General features: G+C 40.4%; 1 protein-coding gene across 1 annotated transcript in view; it reads left to right on the forward strand.

Annotated features, from left to right (window-relative positions):
* The window catches only part of aco1 (aconitase 1, soluble), a 131,333-nt gene extending 126,182 nt beyond the window's left edge, over nt 1-5,151 (forward strand). Inside the window, exon 21 of the mRNA XM_084335159.1 lies at nt 1,954-5,151. Within this exon, the coding sequence (XP_084191285.1) occupies nt 1,954-2,070 (117 nt within the window). The 3' untranslated portion in view covers nt 2,071-5,151. The remainder of the gene's footprint in view (nt 1-1,953) is intronic.
* The last annotated feature ends 6,994 nt before the right edge of the window (nt 5,152-12,145 follow it).

The raw sequence follows: 12,145 nt of genomic DNA on the forward strand, positions 1-12,145 counted from the left end.
TTCGAAGCCCAAACAACTCGTGTTTCAACAGAGGTGCTTCACATCGCGGCGTTTCGCGACTCAGGCGAGAGCGTAGTTTCTTGGAGGTGAACTGGCGTAGATAAGGGGGGGCGTAATAGCGTAGGTCAGTGGCCAATCAGAGCGCAAAACTCGAACGCGGAAACACAAGTTGTTTGGGCTTCGAATAGACGCTGACCGGCCGGAAACAGCAATAACGTAACCACTACACCCCCCTATACTAATAGTCTTTTGGGTATTTTATTTTGAAAAATGGCCACTTCCATCCGCGCCTCAATCCAGCGTACTTGACTTACTCGCAGGTTTTTTTCTAGTTCAGTACTGTCAAGTCTTGACTTTAGGCACATAGCGCACATGCTGCGGTTTAGTAGTACCTACTTACTGGTCACGGGAGGCTTCAATAACGTTTGAATGATAATGCATTTTGTGAATACATTTGTTGAAACTACTTTGTTGGCCGACGGGCGACGGCTCCTGCTATCTTAACGTTAGCAAGCAGGGCTGCGCTCTAACGTTACATGCATAACATACCTGTGTAGCATTAAGCAACTTGTGTTCCGCTGGGAAAGCATCAGCATCACTGCATACACATTGTTTAATCCAAACGTCCTTTCGGAAACGTTGTATTATGAAACCAGTATGAGACGCTGTGTTTTTTTAACGTTTTAATTCAGAAAGTTGATGCTCCGACAGCAAACTTGTGGTGTCGCTCAATGAAGAAGTGGGCACGGTTTCAGGTTTCACAGTACCACATGGCTTTTTTGTTTGTCTTGTCATTCAGCGAATATCAGGGTGATGATCAGAGCCAATCAGAGGCAGATTGGGGCTGGTCTTTGCAGAATGCACGTGTTGGGGCCAATCAAAGGCAGAGATTCTTTTTTTTAGAACGCACATGGCCAGGGGGAAAGACGCTACACGCACACACACATACACACAGACAGACCTGCTGGGAGCTGGGAGCACCAGTGCGACAAGGGAAAATATTAGGTCGAACTGAACTGATTTTCGGTCGCACTCTGGAGCCCTGACTCTACGGACCTTTAAAGGGGAACTCCAACATTTTGGGAAATTAGCTTATTTAACATTTTCCCTGGAGTTAGACAAGAAGATACATACCTTTTTTGTCTCTGTGCGTGCATTTTAGCTTTGGGAATAGACGCTCCGTTAGCATAGCTTAGCTTCATCACTGGAAGTGAGGCAGGACAGTAGCCTTACAGTGCCTTACAGTGTATTGCAAGATCTGACATTGACCAAACTTGATATGCATGACCTTGGTGGGCTCTAGGTCAACTCCTGAAAAGGGGGTCAATGTGAGACTTTGCAATCAAAAGTTAGGGGGCTAATAACCCTTGCCATAATTTCAGTGAGCCCCCTAACTTTTGATTGCAAGGTCTGACATTGACCCCCTTTTCAGGAGTTGACCTAGAGCCCACCAAGGTCATGCATATCAAATTTGGTCAATGTCAGACCTTGCAATACACTGTAAGGCACTGTAAGGCTACTGTCCTGCCTCACTTCCAGTGATGAAGCTAAGCTATGCTAACGGAGCGTCTATTCCCAAAGCTAAAATGCACGCACAGAGACAAAAAAGGTATGTATCTTCTTGTCTAACTCCAGGGAAGATGTTAAATAAGCTAATTTCCCAAAATGTTGGAGTTCCCCTTTAAGCCCATGCTCAAAACCCACCTTTTTCGCCATAAACAATCCATGAGCTAGTTTTTGTATTGTTGTATGTGTGGTGTATTATGTCTGTCTGTTCTCTATCTGCTTGGTTGGACTGCATGTTTTTTTTCTGTTTTGGTATTGTTCCTGTCTTTTTTGTTTCTCTTTTCTTTCCCTAGATGCGCCCCGGGCCGATGTAACTATTGGTTGAGGGGCGCAATATAAATAAATTTATCATATATCATTTACCATTTATGTCTCCCCCCATCGCAGCTCGACACGGGCAAAACATTCCAGGTGCGGATGAGGTTCGACACCGACGTGGAACTGACCTACTTCCACCACGGCGGCATCCTGAACTACATGATCCGCAAGATGTCAGAGAAGTAGGAGACGTACGGGCCCCTGTGGAGAAGGGGGCCCCTGTGAAGGCCACCGCTGCAACGCGCACAGCTTCTTCTTTTAGACGGAGTCTTAATATTTTTTCTTTCTTTTTAACATTCTCATGGAACGTCTCCCGTGGCATATCGGCTGGCGATCGCTGGATGTGGTCATGCGGAGTGTGACACGAGGACAGAGCAGAGGAAACGCCGCCCAACAATAACCATATTTCACACTATGCTGCTGCTTTTTGTTCTTCGTTAGGACTCGGAGCCGTAACCCGGCCTCTCGTTCTGCGACGAGCTCCATCATATTTATTTTCTCGTTTTTGAGAACGCTTTTCTTTATGTTTGGTAATTCATTACATACTCTGTATGTATGTTATAGATATTTCACCATGCAGGAGGCTTTAAAGGTGCCAGAGCTAAGAATGTTTTGTCAACCGTTTGTTCGAGTTCACTTAAAGAAGAAAATAAATAATAATAATAGTCGTCATAGCAGGTCAAGGTCGGCAGCACTGGCTTTAGTTGCATGTTTTACAGTATTTTTTTCTTCTTTTTTTTTTATATATATGTTTCCCAAACTTAAAGGTAGACTTTGTAACGCTGTCAAACTGCAACCTCTGGCAAAAGGGCCCCCGCTTGGTATTGCACTTTGTTTACACTTTGTTTACAAAACCAAAAATGTAAACTACCAAGCACAGCTCTTTTGCCTAGACTACATACTACATAAGATATTCCTGTATTGATCCCCTTGGGGAAATTCAGGAACATGTAAGCAGCAGTGTAATAAAATCAAGGAAACCGTTTATATAAGGAAGTCAGGGGCCTTCTGGTAGATGATGATGATGATCTTGTTTAGGGATGTGCACCCCCCGTTAACACATATTATACATAACGTGAGCTAGCTGGCTGCTGTCATTGCTAACAGCTAGCTTTAGATATTTGGGAGTCGGACCAAGCTAACATTATTTCCAGGAACAAAAGCAAATAGTTACATTGCTGTGGCTTGAAATGTGTGAGCTTAGTGTAACATCTCTGTTCTCGTTCTTCATCTCTCTTTTCTGTTCTTTAATGTAGCGACGGAGCCTCTCCCAGTTGTCATGCTACCCGGCTAGCTAGCAAGTAGCACCCAGCATGCCGTTCAGTGGTGTAACACTTACCCCCTCTCAATACACTACACAGTGTAGGTGCTGGGTTTTTACCATTTTATGACTATTCTAAAATAGTCTGGTTAGTGGTGAGAGAAGTGAACTCACACCCACACAGTTCAGAGGCTTCATTACGTTAACGAACCAAGGACAGAAATTACACCACATTCCCTGGTTAAATGTTTGAATAATAATAACATAACATTCAACCTCATAACACCACAGACAAAACAATGAATTAAGTGTTTTAGTTGCTGTCGTGAAAACCTTGTATCATAACTTTCCAGTGTTCTAGTATTCTACAAATCATGCCATGTACCATCTTTTAAACGGGTGTCGTGTTCCCTAGACTTCATGAAACGCTCGACTGACTAAAGACCATATAAACCATCAAAGCCATGTAAAAACATAACCGCCAAAATTGGGATGATATATGATGTTTTTACACACCCTTAGCGATTAACCATGGTGGAAGGAATCCCAACCTGAGCACAACATAAGAGCAAAATGGCCACCATATGATATGGTTAATTGCTAAGGTTGTGTAAAAACATGAGCATGACATATTACCAAAATGGCCTCTTTTTGGAAGTTGACAAGTGGTCTACGATGATTATAAGTGTAAACTGTGTTACTGTGTGCAACTGTTGCACACCATCCGATTTGCCGTGGGTGGCGGTATTTGTCTACATTGTAACCCATTCCTTTTGGTTTCTAAGTAATTTTAAAGGAACATGCCAACATTTTGGGAAATTAGCTTATAGTCTTCTCCAGAGATAGACAAGAAGATAGCTATCTGGCTGCACGTTAGCCTAGCTTAGCACAATGAATGTAAGCGGACAGTGCCGGTTAGCCTTCAGGGGGAGGTGTTAGTTGAACAATGCCTAGGCTAACCGGCACCGTCCGCTTCCATTCATTGTGCTAAGCTAGGCTAATGTGCAGCCAGATAGCTTTCTACTGAACGCACAGAGGAAACTGGTATCTATCTTCTTGTCTCTCTTGAGAAGATGGTAAGCTAATTTCTGAAAATGTTTGCGTGTTCCTTTAACCTTGTGATGAACATAAAGCATGTTATCCTGATGAGTCGTGACACCTCTTTCTTTTCACTACTTCCACCGCTCATATCATTCAATTCAAAGCCATTCAGCCTGTATTTAATCATAGAATTGACCCATCTCAAGCCCTGCCCTATTTTCCCTCGATCCTCCAATCAACAACTGTCGGTTCCCCAGCAACAGTTGTGATTGGAGGATCAAGGATGAATTGCTTGCTTGCTTGATGAATTGAAAATGGAGGACCCTGATGTAAACACGATTAAAGTATTTTTCTGGTCTGCATCCTCTTAGCAGTTGTTAGTATTGAGCTGTACTGTATTTTACCCATTCTGCAATCTGTTACTAACGTTTTCAATCAATCAAGGAAAAATAGGGCGGGCCTTGAGATGGGTCAATTATTAGAGGTAGTTTGGAAGAAAAGGGGCAGAAGTGGGCTATTCAGGAGGCTGCATCCAGGCTAAAATTGTGTCACTGTCTTTTCATTCCGTGTGATTGGTTGGTGGTTAGGACCAAATGTATCCCCCACACCCCCTTAGTCGTCTCCATGTTCCGACCGGCGTATTGGTCCCCGTCCTTGTCCGTCACAGTGAAAATGTGAGCGTTCATCGGAAAACTGCACTGTGCATCGACGTGTACCTACAGTAATACTTTGCAGATGCGTTCAAGATATAATGTGCGTCAACTGACTTGCCTTAACGCCTTATTTTAGTAACACTGATCATCTCGACTATGAAGAATAATTGTTTTGTGTCTTTATATTATAATAACTATATTGATCTCGAGAGGTATGCATATTGTATGTGTGAGTCTTCTGTTTGGCGTGTCCCTGTTTACTTAAGATATTCAACACGGTAAGCCTGGAAGCATGGAATAATAAAGATTATAAAATGGGACTTTTGGAATGGCTGTCTCGTCCTCTTCTTTTTTTTTTTCTTTTTTTTTTGCATTTATGTGGTATTGTTAAAAGAGAATTATATTAAAAAAACATACCGTTCTTGTTATTAATTGACTACACTTTGTCTGAACATTATTCAGTCAGTAGTTTGCCTTGCTGACCTGGCTGATTCTCAGGGTAACTGTGTACATAGATTGCAAAACTCGCTGTGTCCATGTAGGCCATATCCTGTACATTGAACAGATATAGATATTACTTTATTGATCCCCTTGGGGACATTTGGGCATCATAGCAGTATGGACATGGATATACTGTAAGCAATGAAATTAGATCTGAATATAAAAATAAACATGTAAAAAAAACTCACATAACCAAGGCATTGTATCCGGATCGTTTATTTTTTCAGGCCTCTTATTGATACAGCAAGGAAACTATACACTGAAGTACTGTAGTCTCCAGACACCTAATTCATGCCTGTATTGTACATTTACCAGTGTGGTCATTTTATTTATTATTTATTACCCATAATACATCTACAGGTACTAGTATGTAATTTTTCTTTTTGCATTTGTTAACTATCTTCTTTCACAATTGTGCGTTTTGAGTGCAAAAATGCTCCTGAGCAAGACGACCCCAAAACTGCTCCAGGGCAGTGGCGGCTCGCCACTAGGGGCGCTCGGGCGCCGCCCCCCCTCAGGCCCTGCCCTGGTTATATGAGAGAATAAGAAAAATTATTTTTTAGTTTTTTGTTTTATAGCCCTATAAATAATATAAACATGTTTAAAATTAATAATATTTACTAATTTTAAGTATGTTTGTGTTTCCAATGCACAATATAACGTTATTATATAAAATAAAAAATACTCGTTTTCTTGAACAGGAAGTGACTCACCTTTTTTTTTTTTTTTTTTTTGGCCCGGGCTAGACGCGATAGCGCTCTGAGTGCGCGTCACGGTTTGATCGCTGTATCCGTCGCAGCCAATCAGTGCGTAACGCGTTGTGCGTTGAAATATGACTTATGTTGGAATCCGGGCGCGATTTGAAGCGGTCTAGGCAGCAGCGTCAAGAATTTCTGTAGCCGCATTTTGCGGAGACGCTCTCTGATTGGCCGACGCCAGTATTTTTTTCCGTAGCAGAATTTCGCGGAGACGATCTCTGATTGGCCGAATCCAATTTCTAATGTTCCAATTCTAGCTTATTCCTAGGTTGGTGGTAGAGATACTAGTTGTGTTGTTGTGAGATGCAGCTGTTTGTCTTAGAGCGTGACTGCAAGTTCTTTAGACGGTTAAGCTTAGGCACTCTTTCAAAGTTGGTTAAGGTTAGAGTTTGTCTTAGAGCATGGCGATAGAACGCCAGGTAGTTTGCAGTCTGTTCGACGTGGAAATGGACAAAGAAATGTACTTGTGTTGTGTGGTGCTAACACTTGGCTAACAAGCTATATGGCGGATGCAGTCTGGACACAGTGGACAGTGGTCTGGAATACATCAACAGTGGATTATACACTTTATCAAGCCCTCCTGCCCTGGACGTTTCAACTAAACAGTGAGTCTCTCTCTCTCTCTCGCTCTCTCTTTCTCGCTATACACAGCTGTCTCCGCGAAATGCGGCTACGGAAAAAAGTATTGACTGTGCTTGCTGAGACGATAATAGGCTAGCGATTCAAAAACGCGCTGCTGTGTTGTGAACTATAACATTAATTTAGCTGCTGCTGATGCATAATGAATGAATGGTGAGTTGTTTAAAATGACAACATACATGTGTTAATTATTTGATTTGATTGATCCGAGAGACAGAGAGAGAGATTGCTCCAGAGCATCTCAGAGCATTACATTTTCAACTCGACCTCCTAACGTGAACTGCGACCCACAAGGCACCAGCGGCACCAGCCGCTACTGCTCCAGGGGTGCTGCACTGCAAGCGACCCTGTGCTCTGACCTCTCCAATGAAATGCATATGTGTGTGTGTGTTAGTGCACTGCAACCTTGCCCAGGCCCGACGGGGCCCGGCCCGGCGGGTTCGGGCTGGGTAGGGCTTTTTTTTTAATAAATAATTCGGGCTCGGCCGGGCCCGGGCACCGCCGTTTTTTTTTTTTTTTTTTTTTTTTTTTCATATAACTAGGGTTATATGATAACCTTCGTTTTAAGATTCGCTTTCTCTTTTGCGCCAGAGAAACATTTGGATGTAATTACTGCAGCGCGCAGAGAGAACTCAGGGGACAAGTTCAACTCGATTGGTTGTGTTGGAATATAGCCAGTTGGCGAACGTTTTAATTTGTTCTTGGGATGTATGTAGCCGGTTTTGTTCAACGCGTTGCTGACGTCTGGTGAGTGATGTTTACTATTTGCTGGGTCGCGACTGCTACTTGTTTTGTTGTGATTTTCATTACGTTGCTCTGCTCGAAATCTGATTTCTGTTTTCTGTTTGTTTGTTTGACTGAGTAGGCTATTGTGTGTCGTGTGTGTGTGTGCGCGTGTGTCAAAGAAGATTCTATAGCCTTCACGTTTTACGAGGCTGATGTGTGACAGTGTGAGTCAGTCTATATAAGCGAGCACTGGGAGAGACGGCATTGCGAAACAGGCTATGTAAATGCTTCTTAGTTTTGTTTATTTATTACGTTCATATAAAACCGTGTTTCGAATATTTAAAACAAATACAAAAAAATTTATATTTTAATAATAATAATAATAATAATAACAATAATAATTTCTTTCAGGTTTTCACGCGGGCTAGGGCTTAAAATATTATTTACAGTCGGGCTTATTTTCGGGCAGGGCCTGAAGTTCAAGGGCTCGGGCAGGGCTCGGGCTTTATTTCAAGGCCCTTGCAGACCACTAGTGTGTGTGTGTAACTACACTGTAAACCCGAATAAGTTTCCGTAAAAAAATTTACGTAATCCCATGCCTCAAATTTTTTAAGTTGATCAACTCAAATGTTTTCAGTTGGCTAAGACTTACAATTCTCAGTTAACACTTTGGTTGCCTTGGGTTAAATTCATGATATACCATAGGTTGCCGGCTCTATTTGTCTATGGAGAAGTACCCCTTCTTTGCATGGCTATAACTTTTTAAATTCTATTGCTACATTGCCATTATTAGGGCCCATTCAAAGTCCTATATGTATTGTTCATTGTGTAGCAACGTTAAACTTTTTCATTCACATATTCATAGTAAAGTATGGTCTAATGTATAAGTATGTTTTCATCTCTTTCTGCAGCTTTCTCCAGAACGTGATCTATAGCCCCAAATGCATTATATTGATGATGCAATACAGTTTTATGGCAATCAGCGCGATATAAAAAATTCCAACTAGACATACTTCTAGAAGTTACTACACGTCATCTGATGTTGACCGGATGGGCTAGGGGGCGTTTATAATTCCGTGGGCAGCGTTATACCAATCATCTAATGTGGGTCAAATGTTGATAATAGCAGTTAGTATCGAAGACGGTAACGTTACACGCTGAAACTCACCCCAGTCTCCGCGCGCCGTTGGGCGATCATCGTAGAGTAGAAATCTTATCATTATGGGATGTAGATTTACCCGGTCCATCTCCAGCTTGTATAATGGTATATACGTCCAAATCATGTTGTTTATCGAGTTATTGGCAATCGATCACTGTGTATTGTGACGAGCTAGAATGCCGGGACCTATAGCGAGCGCCCGGAAGTAATACGGACGTCCAGCACAACCTCTATGCCACTTCCTGTTAAAGCGATTGCGCCGATCGGCCACCAGATGGCGCTCCTGAACCGCCAGAGAGCTCAGTGGGTCCTCCTGGTGGATCTCAGGCCAACGGAGGGGACATATGAATCCGATCGCAGATTTTTGAAATATTGATATAAGGACGCTGTACAGCGTCCTCCGGCAACTTGAGCATGGCCGGCAATGACGTCTAAAGACGTTTCATGGCAGCCAAAGCGTTAAGGAAACTCAAATATGGTCTGTTACTGTGACTTAAGGTTCTCAGTTAAGTCAAATCAAATATGGTCAGTTACTCTGACTTACAGTTCTCAAGTGGAGTCAACTCAAATATGTTCAGTTACTATGACTTACAGTTCTCAGTTAAGGCAGTTCAAATATGTTCAGTTACTGTGACTTAAGGTTCTCAAGTGGAGGCAACTCAAATATGTTCAGTTACTGTGACTTACAGTTCTCAGCTAAGGCAATTCAAATATGTTCAGTCAGTTACTGTGACTTAAGGTTCTCTAGTGGAGTCACCTCAAATATGTTCAGTTACTGTGACTTACAGTTCTCAGTTAAGGCAATTCAAATATGTTCAGTTACTGTGACTTAAGGTTCTCAAGTGGTGTCAACTCAAATATGTTCAGTTACTGTGACTTACAGTTCTCAGTTAAGGCAGTTCAAATATGTTCAGTTACTGTGACTTAAGGTTCTCTAGTGGAGGCAACTCAAATATATTCAGTTACTGTGACTTACAGTTCTCAGTTAAGGCAGTTCAAATATGTTCAGTTACTGTGACTTAAGGTTCTCTAGTGGAGTCACCTCAAATATGTTCAGTTACTGTGACTTGCAGTTCTCAGTTAAGGCAATTCAAATATATTCAGTTACTGTGACTTAAGGTTCTCAAGTGGTGTCAACTCAAATATATTCAGTTACTGTGACTTACAGTTCTCAGTTAAGGCAGTTCAAATATGTTCAGTTACTGTGACTTAAGGTTCTCAAGTGGAGGCAACTCAAATATGTTCAGTTACTGTGACTTAAGGTTCAACCTTAAATCCATGTGATTAAGTTAACAGAACTCAAAGACATTGAGGCAATCTAATGCCTCATTTCTTTTAAGTTAATCAACTCAAATTTTTAAGTTAATCAACTCAAATATTTGCAGTTACTATAACTTAAGGTTCAGTTTTAAAATCCATGTGAATAAGTTAACAGAAAAATAACTACACAAGCACATTATATCAACTTCAAACAACTCGTTTATTTTTTTCTATTCAAAGAGTATACATATATAATATATTGTATGTTAGCAATGTACAATAACACTGTAAACACTGTATACACTGTTTTTGGACTATATTACACGTATGTTAACAATACCGACCAGGTATTAGTGCCTCGCAAAGTGCAGATATGAAGTTTTCCCCTTTTTTTGTATCCAGGAGGTTTTGTTCTTCATCGAAACTATTTATCTTACAAAAACATTGTGTTACAACTTCAAACTCTTTATATTTTATTTCTATTCAAAGAGTATACATCTATTTATCTTACAAAAACATTGTGTTGCCCTCTCCAACATTATGGCAATGTTAAAATTGAAAATATATATATAGAAAATATATATAGAAAATAAATACATGCATGTTATAACATGTACATAAAATGTAATGTATATTACACATTTAATCCCACTGGTCACAATAGTGTAATAATGTTTGTTATAAGGCTCTGAAAATGTTACTGAATGATGTATCAATGTATTTCCAGCAAATATTGAAATAATAAAGGGTCTCAATATGTGCAGTACACATGACCAGAGCTGTTTACATCCTGGCTGAATTACTCAAATTTGTATAGTGTGGTCATAGAATGAGCAAACATGTTGACGTCAACTATTGTGACCGTTGGGATAACACAGTGTATCTATGTACAGTACAGAATAAAATGTATAGATTATCTGAAAATATATATAGAAAATAAATACATGCATGTTATAACATGCAATGTAATGTATATTACACATTTAATCCCACTAGTCACAATAGTGTAATAATGTTTGTTATAAGGCTCTGAAAATGTTGCTGAATGATGTATCAATGTATTTCCAGCAAATATTGAAATAATAAAGGGTCTCAATATGTGCAGTGCACATGACCAGAGCTGTTTACATCCTGGCTGAATTACTCAAATTTGTAGTGTGGTCATAGAATGAGCAAACATGTTGACGGCAACTATTGTGACCGTTGGGATAACACAGTGTATCTATGTACAGTACAGAATAAAATGTATCGATTATCTGAAAATATATATAGAAAATAAATACATGCATGTTATAACATGTACATAAAATGTAATGTATATTACACATTTAATCCCACTGGACACAATAGTGTAATAATGTTTGTTATAAGGCTCTGAAAATGTTACTGAATGATGTATGATGAATGATGTATGATGTATGTAGACACAGAAACTGAACTATCCACACACAAGTACATACACGACACGCACGCTGAGCACGCTCACACACTAGCAGCCACTTTAACACTCATGCCGCACACACGCACACTTATGGCCAGAGGAAAGGCCACTTAAAGTAGTATAACATCAGGAACAGTGTATTGCACTACTAAAGCTAACTAGCATGTCCTATATGCTCTGTAAATACTAATGTACAGATACCGAGATGGCACACCATGTACCTGTTATTGCACTGTTTATTGGATTCTATTAATATGTTGTACCACTGTATTTTATTGGATTCTATTATATGTTGTACCACTGTATTGCACATCGTCGCGGGCAAGACCAGCCGCATTTCATTGTATACCTGTATGCCGTGACAATTAAAACTCTTGAATCTTGAATCTTGAATCTATCAATGTATTTCCAGCAAATATTGAAATAATAAAGGGTCTCAATATGTGCAGTGCACATGACCAGAGCTGTTTACATCCTGGCTGAATTACTCAAATTTGTATAGTGTGGTCATAGAATGAGCAAACATGTTGACGGCAACTATTGTGACTGTTGGGATAACACAGTGTATCTATGTACAGTACAGAATAAAATGTATAGATTATCTGAAAATTGTCAATCCGCTTGGCACATGTAAAATTCACAAACGTTGTGCTGTATATTGGGTCCTGCCAATGTGGAACCAAAATACCAATCCACATTACACGCTATACAGCTGGCAATACTGTTAATAGTGCACATACCTACATATGGAAATGCAGCTGTATTTGCTCCATGATGTATTATGGAACAAGATGGTGTTTTCATTGAAAGAGTTAGTCAGAA

This window comes from Notolepis coatsorum (assembly GCF_963971535.1).
Source record: "Notolepis coatsorum genome assembly, chromosome: 1".
Taxonomy (NCBI): Eukaryota; Metazoa; Chordata; class Actinopteri; order Aulopiformes; family Paralepididae; genus Notolepis; species Notolepis coatsorum.